The 15112-nt window shown below is 41.2% G+C and overlaps 1 protein-coding gene across 1 annotated transcript in view; it reads right to left on the bottom strand.

The window, feature by feature from the left end:
• Window positions 1-15112, bottom strand: part of slc6a20 (solute carrier family 6 member 20) — an 82805-nt gene that overhangs the window by 16897 nt on the left and 50796 nt on the right. The window contains exons 5-10 of the mRNA XM_020620672.1: window positions 10328-10438; window positions 9799-10040; window positions 8968-9130; window positions 3438-3639; window positions 852-1011; window positions 534-699 (exon numbers count right to left, since the gene is read on the bottom strand). Coding sequence (XP_020476328.1) covers window positions 534-699; window positions 852-1011; window positions 3438-3639; window positions 8968-9130; window positions 9799-10040; window positions 10328-10438 — 1044 coding nt within the window. The remainder of the gene's footprint in view (window positions 1-533; window positions 700-851; window positions 1012-3437; window positions 3640-8967; window positions 9131-9798; window positions 10041-10327; window positions 10439-15112) is intronic.

The raw sequence follows: 15112 nt of genomic DNA, 5'->3' as shown, positions 1-15112 counted from the left end.
TAAAAAGCTGGGTTAGAGCAGAAGAAGGGGGAGACAGGATGACCATGCTACCATGAACAGTGTACCACAAGCCCAGCCTCGGAGGCCCGGGGGGAAACGACGACTGACTGGGGGTTGACAGGGGAACTGACTCGGGACCGGCATCAAATTACTTGACTGACTGGTGCTCTGACAATCTTCTTATGCTTTATCTATTCCATTGCAAGAGGAGAGTCTCTGTTCTCTGATCTCTGTTCTCTGTTCCCTAACTACAAGATTATGTGTTTAAATACTACTCTATTCAGAATAATTGTAATATTAAATGATCCTTTAAATTGGGACGGTTCGTCTGAATTAATTTAGTTGATATCACACTCGAGCCACGACAAGACAATGCAGAGTGACTGTGATTTGGACATCAGGAAGTGGAACTTAGCTCTGGATGGCTATAGCCAAGTTTAACCCTATGTATGCATACGTTTGCACCAGCTTGGAGACTGAAAACCTACATGTACAATACATCATAATGGAGAAGAAATGAAGCCAACACTAACCAGCTCTATGTTCCATGCTTGGTATGTTGGTGCCCCTCCCTGGATATAGTTGATGATGTAGGAGATGAGGAGAACAATAAGGAGAAGGGGACTGGTTCCTGCCCACATGATCTTCCAGTACCAGTTGGGACGATGACCGAGCATGTCTTCTATGTCTTTTTCAAACCTAAAGCGAGCAGATAATGTAATATTTTACAATGTTTGAAAAGGCATTGCTTCTTGATATACTTACACACTAGCCACTAAACAGCCAAAACAAAAGCTAAAGTGAAGGCATATAAATGCAGGTACTACGGTACTGCACACAAATACACGAACCTTTTAATTCCGTAGATGTAACTGACTGTTATGACCTCAATGAGAACAACAACCAGTAGGGACAAAGTGGCTCCGTAATCATTGAACATGGTGAACCAGTAATTCCCCGATGAGGTGGTGAAGCCCAAGCCAAGCAGCAGACAAAATAAACACACTAATCCTGCAAGCAAAATACAGCACTCAGTCACTGATACTCTAATTTACAATTTAGGTTTTAACATTCTCTGCATAGCAACATATTATATGCTGCACTAGGAAGCAGACATGAATATAAATAGTGACAACAAGCTCATATACACCACAGCAACTTTGATACTTGAGATGCTAGGCTATAAGTTCAACAAAGGCCACAAGGAGCAGTATCCTCCATGGAGAAGGAGGTTGGAGACCAAGATCAAGGCAACAAGGAGAGAAGTTAGCCAGCTATTGGAATTACAGAAAGGTGTGATGAAGAAAGGGGTACCTAAGAAGTACACCACACTATACATACCCGAGGCCTTAGAGATTGCCAAGCAAAGGCTCACAGCCCTGGCCACCCGATTGAAGAGGTACACCAGAGAAGTTGAAGCCAGGAGATGTTCCCCCGTGCCCCATCCAGGGTGTACTCTCAGTGGCTGTCAGGGTTGCGATACACTCCCTGCCTCTCTCCCTGTTTCTCTCCCCCTCTCCCGCAAACACCGCCATTTCTGGAATCCTCTCAACTGTGGCTAATCACACTGATTATGAGCTGGCATACTTAAACTCTAAGTTCTCACTCAGTCTCCGCCGGTTTGTTGACGTTGATGACCATGCAAGCTACAATGCAGCAGCTCCTGCTTTGTTACCTCTGATCCTGTTACACCGGCACCATTCCATCTGGGCCAGCCTTCCTATAGCAACCGTCTCACTCACCACTCGACTCGGTCATCACCCACCAGCAGCTCTCCACGCTGGCACCATCTCTTCTGGGCCAGTCTTCCTACAGCAACCATCTCGCTCGCCGCTCGACACAGCCGCCACTATCCACCTCCAGTAACTCCTCTTCCTCGCACCACTCCACTGGGTCAGCCTGTCTCCACATGCTCCCCTGTGAACTGGACTGTCATTCCTGACTCTTAGCCATTACCACCATCAGTTTTCCCCTGTTTTAGTTGTGTTAATAAAACTTTCTCTATTTGTCTAAACTGTCACACTGCAGTTTGGGTCCTTCTTATCTCTCTCTTGCCCCCTGGCTTGAGAGAGACCCTAACAGAGGCAGGGTCATAACGTGAGAGCAGACCCACCAAGCCCAGAGGTTGAAGAATTCTGGAAGAGCATAGGGGAGAAGGAGGCATCACATAACAACAATGCCCAGTGGCTGGTGGACCTGAGAGCAGACCACAGCAACCTCCCTGAACAAGACCCAATAATCATCACAATGGCAGACATTGACACTGAGACCAAAAGAGGGTCTCACGTATGAAAAGCTGAACAGTACCAGGCCTTGACATGATCTACGCCTACTGGTTAAAGAAGCTAACTTCACTCTATGAGCACCTGTTCAGGACAAATGAACCAGCTACTAATGGATGGAACCCACCCTGAGTGGTTAACTTAAGGCTGGACAGTCCTGATCCTGAAGGACCCTCAGAAGGGAGCAGTATCATCTAACTATCGCCCAATAACCTGCCTCTGCACAACATGGAAGCTCCTGTCAGGCATCATAGCAGCTAAGATGGGCAGGCACATGGCTCAATACATGAGCAGGGCCCAGAAAGGTATTGGTAGTAACACCAGAGGAGCAAAGCACCAGCTACTGGTTGACAAAGTAGTCACTCGAGACTGCAAGACTAGGCATACCAACCTGTGCACTGCCTGGATTGACTACAAGAAAGCCTATGACTCAATGCCTCACACATGGATCCTGGAATGCTTGGAACTGTACAACATCAACAGGACCCTAAGAGCCTTCATCAAGAACTCAATGGGAATGTGGAAAACAACCCTAGAGGCCAACTTCAAGCCAATTGCACAAGTCAACATCAGGTGCGGTATTGTAGTGGTTTAATTTACATGTTAATATGGATTATGTAATGGAATAGAGTGTTTACCGTGAAAGTACCAGTGCTCTTTGGGACCCAGGCCTGGGTAGGGGACTCTGACTGACTAGACCCCTGACCAAGACTGACTGACTCTGTGACAATCTTCTTATTTAATACTGTATCTATTGCATTGCAGGAGGAGTGATTCTGTTCTCTGTTCCCTAACTACCAGTTTACCTATTTAACTACTACCCTGTTCAGAATAATTGTAATATTAAATGATTACTTAAATTGGGATGATTTGTCTGAAATTAATTTAGTTGGTATTACATTCTAGACACAAGAAACGCTACTCTTACTCCGCTACATTCGACTACTCAACTCGTTACTTTTCTAACCATTTATTCTACACATTATATATACTTTATTTTTGCCAGAGAAATGCAGCTGGTGGATCTACCACATGACTGTGTTTCACCAATCAGACATAGAGGACCCGAGCTGAAAGAAAGGAATAAGACTGCTCCGAAGTGGGGCAAGTGGGGATTTTATATATATATTCAGTTTTCTTTAGCCTGGATCTTACCACTAAACAACTCGTTGCTCATGCGGGATGCAACCTTGAAATCTTGTAGCGGAGTGATGATAGCAGTGATGTTGCCCAGCATGCTGCCCAATCCTAACAGCAGAAGCATGATGAAGTACAATACCGACCACAGCTGGGGTAATGGCATGTACTTAATGGCCTCACTGTATACAATGAAGGCCAGACCTGTTCCCTCTACTGCCTGAAAGAGAGAAAACAAAGTTTGACTGGAATGAGAACTGAAATGGGCTTTAAGGTCTACTTCCTGCTTTCTGACAATGCACATGCTTTTCACTTTGCTCTTTCTTTCCTTACATTCTTTGCTGATATTCTTGTTTTTTCTGCTAATAAAATATGGACAGTGCTACTGGATGCTTGTAAATCACTGGAATGTTATTTTTTAATAGAGACAGAAGGCTACAACCATATTTTTTAACACTTCTATTACTATACTGATTTACAGTAACTGGGATTAGCTGAAGTGAGTTAGCAGCAACAGAAGACTTCCACAAATTTCTCCCAAAGTTTGCAGTGTTTGAAACTAAGATTCATTGATCAGAAGTTAATGTGGAACCACCTTACTGTTGACTCAAAATGGTGAACAAGACAATGCTAACCCACAGCTAATTAGCACCAACCATAGATATATACACTAGATGCCGCATTGTCTATTACACTGACATGTCAAAGTTGCCACCATGTTCCCAGGAGAGAGGCTGTGCCTCCTATGCATGTATGTATATGAGGGCAGGAGGTCTATCCACACTAAAATTAACATAGCACACTGAATTTACAGCTGATTTTACAACTGTTTGGTTTGTTACAAACCTCAGAGCTGCATTTATGATACAGGATGTTTGGTTAAATTAAAAATGCTGATTTTCATATCAAAACACGTCATCTTTTGAAGTGTAACAAAATATTTCTATAATATAGAACATACACTTTGTAATTATTAAAAAGTAACCATCCTGCCCACCCCATGCATTGTAACCTTGCTGCCATAATACATAATTACAACAAACACTAAAGGTAAAAGATGAAATGTATATTTTGGCCGGCTACGCAATTGTCTTTTTTCATTACATTTCTAGTGAAATGTTCATATTTTCCTCAATTTATTTCACTTTATTTACATACATTTTTTATACACAGTAGGTTATGTTTTGGAAGGGTTGTGCAGAGTTGCAGGTTAACAGTTATATATTCTGATAAAGCAGTCTTACAGTTGTGTGCAAGAAATGACTCACAGCTGCATTTATAAGCTATACAATCTGCCAGTGGCACTGAGTATGCACACATGGTATGGAAATGTTAAAGCTAACGGGATAACTACAGTACTTCTTTCAAACACATTGTCTGTCACTGGGCTCGGCATCCTTTCTCCTCACTGCTCCTGTCTTTGTCTTTCGGTGTGCTTTTCTGGAACCTATACACACCTTATGCAAATCTGTGTGCTTTTAAGGTTTCAATACAGAGACAAGGAAGCAAGCAAAATTTATTTACAGTCTTATGCAAAAGTTTAGGCACCCCTTGATAAATAACAGATTTTGGTGATTTTTTATTTGAACAGATGTTAACACAGTTTCTCTTGGAAATGGAAAAAATGCACAATATTTTCAGCAAACAGTGATGCATAGTTACTTCTTATGCCATAAATTGAACAAAAATAAAAAATAAAAACATTATTATGGCATGGTGCAAAAGTTTGGGCACCCTAAGAGTTCCAGAGTCTCAAAGTCTCTCACAAGGTATCAGACCTTAATCAGCTCGTTAGATCTGATGCACAGCAACAGCTGTCATTGGTAAATGCCAATTTCAAAGCTGTACAAATACCTTGACTCTTCAAACCTTGTGCACACACTTGCGGACACCCAGCAACCATGGGTTCCTCTAAGCAGCTGTGTAAGACCCTGAAAATGAAAGTTATTGATGCCCACAATGCAGGAGAAGGCTACAAGAAGATAGCAAAGCGTTGTCAGCTTGCAGTTTCCACAGTAAGAAATGTAATTAAGAGATGGCAGATCAGGGGAACTGTGGAGGTCAAGATGAGATCTGGAAGACCAAGAAAACTCTCGGACAGAACTGCTCGTATGCTGGTCAGAAAGACAAATCAAAACCCCCATTTGACTGCAAAAAACCTGCAGGAAGATTTAGCAGACTCAGGAGTGGTGGTGCACCGTTCCACTGTGCAGCGATGCGTTTTAAGAAGTGATTTAAAAACAGACAGGTTCGGAGCAGATCTAATCTCCCGTGGCAGACCATTCCACAGTATAGGAGCCCGAACTGAAAAAGCTTAGTCTCCCCAAAAGCCCGAACTGAAAAAGCTCAGTCTCCCCAATGTTTCCATCTGGACTTCGCTACTTCCAGGAACAACTGGTTCGAAGACCTAAGTGTCCTTTCTGGAGTATAAAAACGCATCAGCTCAGCAATATATGAAGCTGCTAGACCATGTACAGCCTTATAGACGAACATCAACAATTTAAAATCAATCCGAAAACAAACAGGAAGCCAATGTAGAGAGGCCAGGACTGGAGTGACTTAGTTAAAAGACGAGCTGCTGCATTTTGGACCAACTGTAGTCGGGACAATAAGCCTTGAGAAATGCCAGTATACAGTGCGTTACAATAATCTAGTCTAGTGCTAATAAAGGCATGAATTGCCTTTTCAAAATCACTAAAAGAAAGAAAGTGTTTAACCTTAGCCAGAAGTCTCAATTGAAAGAAGCTAGCTTTAACCACAGATTTTATCTGTTCGTCCAGCTTAAGAGCACCATCAAATACCATCCCAAGATTTCTTACATGAGGCCTCAGGTAGGAGGCCAAAGAGCTAGGAATATCAGAACCAGTGACACCAGAGTTACCAATTACAACACATTCTGTTATACTTTCATTAATATGTAAGAAATTATATGATAACCAAGTCTTAATGTCCCTCAGCCAGTCCATCAAGGTCTGAAATGAGTTGCTCTTCTTGACATTCAATGGCAAATAAATTTGAATATCATCCACATAACAATGAAAATACAACCCATATTTCATAAAAATCGATCCAAGGGAAAGTAAATACAAAGAAAAGAGGACTGGCCCAAGTATGGATCCCTGAGGAACACCACAGTTCAAAGGAACAACAGAAGAAGAGAACTCGTCAATATGTACAGAAAAACTCCTAGCAGACAAAGATGATTCAAACCATTTAAGAACACCACCATGAAGTCCTACAGAGTGCTGCAGACGGGACAACAAAATACGATGGTCTACTGTGTCAAAAGCAGCCAAAAGATCTAAGAGAATCAGAATAGCAATATTCATCCACAGTCAACACAAGATCATTAAATACCCGCAACAGTGCTGATTCGGTACGGGTTGTGATATGTTATGTTATCATCGTGAAACGGTTTAATTTAGACAATCTAAGGCTACTTAACACAATAACTCATATAGTGATATATTCCATTGAAAAATATTACTTCCAGTGTCTTGAGCCAAGCAGACTCTCTACAGATTTGGCACGATTTTACACCAGATTCAGTCACGCCCAACCACTTTCTGAGTTGGGTCAAATTTCGGCCCGATCAGTTGTAGTTTTATCCCAGTTTTATGACCCGGCTGACCAGCGATCTGACTCTTGACCTCTGGAATGGATTTCTGGCATGTCAGAAATCTGGTCGGCTGTGTTGCAGATCCATGGTCTGAAGTTAGTTCAGTGCACTTGCATTAGTACAAAGACAACAAAATAATACGGCACAGAAGAGATAGCACATGTTGAGGAGAGAATCAACTGAAATGGCGCCATTGACTGCATATAATATGTTTATAAACTGTATATGGATGAGGCTAATCGAGCTCTGGCAGTGCAAAACTGCATAATGTCTCATCAAAACATCATGATCTGCAGCTACAGGAGAAATACTGACAGCAGATTTTACAACTGTTCATCAGCTTTTTACTTTTTACAGCTGTTCATCAGCTGTAAAAAGTAAAATGGATAAAGGTTAGACTGTTTTTCCTTTAGAGTTGTCAATGAACACATGTGTTCCAGGGTTCTGTTTAAATGTCTAGTGTGAGCACACACATCGTGCCCCGCTGAGTGAACATACAGTGTGAACAATGAAGTTGGGGATTCTGGCCATGTGGTCAGGACAGTTTAAATGTATAGTGTAAGTTAACACATTGTAAATGATCCATAAAGGTTATACACTGTCTGCTTGGCTTTGCTGGTTTATTACTTTTTTGAGCTGATCTTTAGCGAGATTAATTTAGTATCAGCAGTCTATATAAAGGACTAGTGAACTTAATTATTGTAACACATCAAATTCATCACATTTATAAAAATAAAATATTGTAAGATAACCTCTTACATGTGAAATGTTATTCCCTGTAGTTTTGTTATGGCATTTTTTTATATTACAACATCCAAACGCAGCACAATGATGCTCCACTATTAAATCTGGCAAAAACAGCCAGACCACCCCTGGCAATATGGCGGTGGGTGAGACACATCTCAAAAGCCCCAATGCAGCATCTATTGTATATACGCTTTATTAGGTACTCCTGTACAATTGTATTCATGTCAGTGAAAGACTTCCACCTTAACATCTGTGTTTATGATGCTCAAAATGTTTCAGTTTTTAAATTGTCCTAAAACATTCAATTATATGTTTATTACATAGTCAAAGGATAAGGATAATAACTTTATTTGGCCAAGCATGTTGCACACACAAGGAATTTGTTTCCAGTACAGATCCAAGGCAGCCATCTGCGGCCCCAATTCACACCAATGGTTCTAACCATTGGGGGAAACGTGGGGTTTCAGTGCCTTACTCAAGAACACTTCAACATGTGGATGCAGGCACTGTGATTCGAACCTCCAACCCTCCGGCTGGGAGATGACTGCTCTACCCACTGAACCACAGTTGCCCCCAGGTGGTGTTGTAATGGACTTTAAGATATGATGGAGGCTTGTCATTAAGGGCTTTGTATGTTAGGAGAAGGATTATATAATATATTCTGGATGTCGTCCAGTACAACACCACCTTTAACTATGACCTCAATATATACTTTTACAATGAAATAAATACTATATATTTCATATAGGCTATATTTTAAATTCAAGGTTTGTTGTGTTTATCAATGGTAGTTTACAAATACAGATGTTGTGGGAAATCATGATGTATTGTTGTATATTTGGGTCCCAGAGAGAGACCAAATTTCTCTTTTGGGTCTTGATCTGGAAAGGTTTGGGAACCCCTGGTCTAGTTCAGTCCTTCTTTTGTTCTGTCTAGTCTATCTCTGTACTTCTTTATTAGAAGCAATAAATGTTTTAATTTTCTTTTTCACATGCAAAAAACAGTTTAGCAAGCACTGGATTTTCTCCAGTAATTAGGCAACCTTATATTATTTATTGCAATGTTCACATTTAGTTATTTCTATTTGCTTTTCTCTCATACACTGTATGTGAAATAATTGTCTGTAAACGATAGCTCTTTAAGTGTGTACCACTGTAAGACGGGTACTGGTGAGGAACATACAGTGTTTAGCTCACTCTCCAGGTCACAGTTTTCCAGTTTGTTGGCAATTATATCAAATTGCTGCGGATATGTTGTGTTTAGCTTCTCAATCCACTCAAAGACACTGTCAATGGTAACACTGTCCTCTGCTAGATTGAAGGCATTCAGCAGCAGTAAGCGTGTCCTGGAGAGAAAAACAAAATGGCTGTTGAAATGAATGAAAAATAAAATACAATAATCCTGACCTTCACTCAGAGTATGAAGCACTTCCAATATCCTTCATCACTTGCATTGTTTATTTTCATTGGGCAGTATAGTTCAGTATCACATCAGAAAATCATGATATCAGGGGTCTATGTGTAAACCAGTCAGCAGAAAAGTATTCACTGATATGATTTAAACATCATTTACCCAAATCAATGACAAAGACAGAAAATGTAATTCAGTGCAAGTCTCTGATAACAAGCAGGGTGACAGCAGTCTTGTATGAAAGGGTCCAAGATTCATACATAACTGCTGTTTGAAATGGGCACAACAAACAATGAAGCTACTTATTTAACTAAAGTTAAACTAAACTAAATCTGTTCACAGTGGTCCCAACACAGATCAACTGGCTTAAGTCCCAGGACTCTGTCATCTCTAAATTGTAATTTAATAATAAAATTCCAGGAATCATTTTATCCACCCTTAACTTCACACACAAACAAAAGTACTGTAAGTACAGTACAAAAGTACTTGCAGCTCTGGGCTATACATATACACAGTATTTGTGTACAGTTTAAAGGTGCTTGCATGCAGATTCACAGGCATATGCACAGGTTTAACATACAAACATTAGCACAAAACACACACCTCTCCAGGCAGTTCTCATAGTTGATAGTGGCCTTAAACCCATAGATAGCAAAGGTGACAAAGCTGGCAAAAATGGAAGTTCCACTGTTGATGAGGGAGACAATGATGGCCTGGAACTCAATGTTGTTGTTGTACTGGTTGTAGCTGGCAAAAGCTATGAGTGATCCAAAGCCCAAACCCAGAGAGAAAAAAATCTGAGTGGCTGCATTGATCCATGTAGTAGGGTTGGCAAGCTGTTCCATCTAAAAGAAGGCATGCACATACACATGTACACACACAAAACATTACTTTTTAAGAATCCATAATACTTTTTTATTTTATATTTTATTTAAATTCATTATTTTTTTACAGTTCTGAGGGGGTTCTCAGACAAATTAATCTTACTTTACTGTCTTTTCAAATATTGGGATGATACACAATAGCTTTGTATTAAAAAATGTTAACAAACCCCAGTACACAGTCAACCAAGCAATCTAAAAGAATTATCCTTGTCTGTGTGCCTATTGCAAATTCTCTAACACAATCTTACCTTGGGTGTGAACATGTATTTAACACCATTGATGGCACCATGAAGAGTGATACCCCGAATCAGGTAGATAAATAGGACCACATATGGGAATGTGGCTGTGAAGTATACCACCTACAGATGGAGCCAAAAAGCAGAGCTGAGGGTCAAAGTTCAAATATGGGACTGAGTGCATAGCAAATGGGTGGCCTACGTGGATTAACAGGTTAGCCGATTAACTTTGTTGACAATTCCACCTGATCCTGGACCTGCTGGTTCTGTGAAAGTCCCAACGCAACATCCATTATCTCAAATCTGCTTGACAGCAGGTGTGTTCTCCAACATATTCATTGTAAACAAAATAAATTTAAAGGCGCTTGGAGCAGGAAGTGACTCACTGCCATCGGAGTGATTATATTAAGTCATGAATTTAAAGAAAACAGACAGTACTGAGAGATCGATGGGACCCTTTTTCTCCATCCTGATTTGTTTGTTTGTTCTTAATCTGGGTGGGGCATATTATTCCCTCCTGTTTCAGTCAGGAGCGAATAATTTATTAGGGGCCAGAAAAAGTGGAACCTGTGCCCTTTCCACCACACAGTCAGTGTGGTGGAAAGGGCATTGTTTTCTAAGCTACCTGAAAAGTTTACCTCGCTCTGAAACATATCCTCTAAGTTAATAGTCTGCCTTGTTCCTATGTGCTTAATATTAGCCTACAACATTTTCTCAGTAGCTTTGACCAATCAATTTAGCAGAATTCACTGTGATCTATAACCCTATACTGTACAGTAACTTCAGAAAGAATTCCCACCTTTATTTTTTGCTGATTTTACTGTTGTAAATTTATAATGAGATTGAAAAAAGTGCACTTGTAAAATGTGCAAAAAATGAAAGGGTATATTAAAGGAATAGTTCAGCTGTCCTTGGTAGGCTAATGGTTAAGGCGCAGCGCTCTCGCCGCTGCAGCCCGGGTTTGAATCAGGGTTGCGTCAGGAAGGGCATCCAGCGTAAAACACGTGCCAAATGACAACATGCGAGTCATCAGTGTGATGATTCGCTGTGGCGACCCCTAAACGGGAAAAGCCGAAAGTGACTTTCTATATTAAATGAATAGTTCAGGATTTTTAAGTTGGTGTTAAAACAATACTGATAGGGTAACCTGTGTACATGAAAATAGATTGTGGTTTTTGTCACTTGTCCTACTCTCCACATTGACCCTGAATCTTTCCACCTGGAACATGAATGAATTGCAAAAAATGAGGGACAAACATTTGTTTTATTCAAAAACCCACTCCAAAGTTTGTCTGAGGCTCAAATGCAGCTTCACCTTCAAGAGTAAGGTGTTACAATGATACTAGGTAGTGTGCAGAATGTTCTTGTACTTTCACCTGCAGATTTTTGTTGTGCTTGTACTCGCTCCTAATATAATTCAGATATTACACAAAGTAACAGGAATTCCAGCACACACAGGGGAAGTCAAATCCATTATCTAACTATTAAAAATTGAAGATGATCCAGACATCTCTTATATGCAGTGGAATTCCATTACTTTGTAAATTTATTGACTGAGAATTTGCATGGACAGATTTATTGTTGTGGTCAGGCTCGTTGTAAGAGCATATAGTTGTGCACAGGATCAGTATTTATGCATTTAACAACTACTAGGACCTTTATTTGGCCAAGTATGTTACTGTAGTGGTTAGCAATAAAATAAGGCTCCAGAGGTGATATGTAATAGAACAGTATGTAGTTCATATAGATATTATTTGGGTTAGCTGTGTAAGGATGTAAGGCTGAGCTCAGTGTGTACGGAAGCTTGATCTGTTTCTCTTCTCTTGCTCAAGCAGGAATATCTTCGGCTGTGTCCCCCTTGTTTAGCCTATGGGTCAACATCCTGAGTGACTTCCTCCTCTGATAGGGAATGGATATATTGTAGCTGTAGCCTTACGTGAACTGTTCATGTGCTGTTCAGATTTAGAAAAAGGAAATGTGCGCTAGGTCAATGCGACCCAGAGGTTCAGGTATTGGACAGTTTAGACAATGCTAGGAAGAAGATGTGTGTGGGTAGCTGGCATGGGACCGCGTCTTCATGGGTTCGGCCATGCAGGGCTGTGTGAGTATGAGCAGATAAAGGCTGGGTTAGAGCAGAAGAAGAGAGAGAGAGGATGACCATGCTACCGTGAACAGTGTACCACAAGCCCAGCCTCGGAGGGCCGGGGCGAAACGACGACTGACTGGGGGTTGACAGGGGAACCGACTCGGGACCGACATCAAATGGCTTGACTGACTGGTACTCTGACAATCTTCTTATGCTTTATCCATCACATTGCAGGAGGAGAGTCTCTGTTCTCTGATCTCTGTTATCTGTTTCCCTGCCTACACGATTATGTGTTTAAATACTACTATATTCAGAATAATTGTAATATTAAATGATCTTGTAAATTGGGATGGTTTGTCTGAATTAATTTAGTTGGCACCACACTCGAGCCACGACATTACACACAAGGAATTTGTTTCTGGTACAGAACCGAGGCAGCCATCTGTGGCACTAACTCAACCGATGGCTCTAACCATCGGGGGCAACTTGGGAGTTCAGTGTTTTGCCCTAGGACACTTCAACATGTGGACTGCAGGCACTGAGATTCGAACCTCCGGTTGGGAGACACTGCTCTACCCACTGAATCACAGTCATCCCAAATTGTGCCATCATATCAAAGTAGTGGACATGCAGTCATAGTGATGTGAAGTATTCAAATTCTAAACCTGAAATGCCTTACTCTCAAAAGTATTCAGACCCTTTGCTGTGTCACTCCAATTTCTGGTCAGGTGCATTTTGTTTGCTATAATTTTCCTTCAGATGTGTCTAGGACTCAGCTGGAGTGCACCTATTGCAAACTGAATTGATTGGACATAGTTTGGAAAGGTACACATCTAGGTCTGTAAGCATCCATAGTTTATATTGCATTGTCAGGACAAAGACCAAGCCATGAAGTCCAAGGAACTAGCTGGAGACCTCCACAATTACACTGTCGCAAGGAATAGATCAGGGGAAGGATATAAAATGATTTCCCAGGACCACAGTGACCTCAGTAATTTTGAAATGGAAGACCCTTGGCACTGACCCTTATGAGAGTCTGCCTTCTGGACATCTAGGCCAAGAACCTTGATCAGGGAGGTGAGAAAGAACCCAATGGTCACTAAAAGAGCTCCAAATGTTCTGTGCAAAGATGGGAGAACCTACTGGACAGACAGCCATCTCTGTAGCAATCCATAATCATGCCTTTATTACAGAGGGGCAAGACAGAAGCCACTCTTGACCAAAGGCATATGACAGTTTTCTTGGAGTCAAAAATGGTGGTGGCAGCATCATGCTGTGGGGGTGCTTCTGAACAGCAGGCACAGGGAGACTGGTAAGAAATGAGGGATGGAAGAATGCAGTCAAATACAGGAAAATCCATGAAGAACCTGCCTTGCCCTCCCTGCCTGATCCCTCGATACTGTTTACCATTCCAGTCTGACTCTGTTTCTCCCACACCTGAGCTCCCTGAAGTGGACAGTTCTACTGCCTCAGACTACTGACTCTTTAATTGGGTTCACACCTCCACACTCATGGGATCTTCACTGACCACTCCCTGACAGATCCAGCATGCAGGCAAACTTACAGATGCAGCCAGTCAGAATTGCTCTTCTCAGCTGAATGCCTTTCAGCTGGCTTTCAGTTTCCAGCTAGATTCCAACAGTCCCCCTTCTCCTGGTGCATAAGAAAGTCTCTAGATTCCATAGTAAACATATCCATTAAACAGCTATTCCTTGATTTGCACTGTCACCATTAGATGGCGCTTTGTTCTCAAAAACACATTCGCATACAAACCAGAGTGTAACTGCCTGAAGTAGCAGAGCCGTGTCTCTGTTTAAGCCATGGTTGATACAATAGAACTGTCTGACCATAATCCTTATCATGCAGGTACTGCACCAGATAAATAATTATGTCATACGGGGTTTTATGTTTCTAGTCTAATCTATTAAACATGATCAGCACAGCACCATAACTCACTGAAATCATAAACAAAAGATAACTTCTTTGTGATCATTTATTTGAAATCGTATATATCACATAGCTGTGTCACAACCCTGCAGCTTTTTGGACTTTGTTAAACATTGTCAATCTATTGTCAATACAGCATCATTAAAACACAAGGGGCAGAACAGGGGTTTAACAGCTGTGTATCACTGCACTCTTACAAATTACTATTTTAGCTTACTTGTCACCCTGTCTCTTAAAACATTCCTATGCAACGAAACTGCAAATTGCAGATATGTTTTGTAGTGAACATATTTGACTGTTGGATTGTATTTTGAAGGGCTGTATTTTCTTTTTGAAACAGAAGAAATCAGGGACAACATGGAGAGGGTAGTCAAGGTGTAAAGTGCAGCTCTGTTTCAAGAGCAGCTGAAGTTCAACTCCTCTTTGAGTTCTGCTCTAATATCATTTTTCAGTTTTGCTCTCCCTTAACCAAGAGCTGTGAGAGTTGACACCTAACCATAATAGAATTTTGAAAAATGCTGGATCTTGTGATGGAAGTTTTAGATCAGATTAGATAAGATTCAACTTTATTGTCATTACCCATGTACAAGTACAAGGCCACGAAATGGATGTCGGGTGCATGTTGGGGATGGTCCTCGGCGGTTTCTGGGGGCTTGGTGGTTGTTGGCAAGTTTGATGGCGCTGACATAACTATACCATGGTCTAAGAAAGGGGGTTGAACTAGATAAGTGTGTACTTCTTTCTACTCTCTTTCAAGCATGTAG

This window comes from Monopterus albus, unplaced genomic scaffold (genome assembly GCF_001952655.1).
Source record: "Monopterus albus unplaced genomic scaffold, M_albus_1.0 scaffold245.1, whole genome shotgun sequence".
In the NCBI taxonomy this organism is placed as follows: domain Eukaryota; kingdom Metazoa; phylum Chordata; class Actinopteri; order Synbranchiformes; family Synbranchidae; genus Monopterus; species Monopterus albus.
This window is presented reverse-complemented; position numbering and strand designations above follow the sequence as displayed.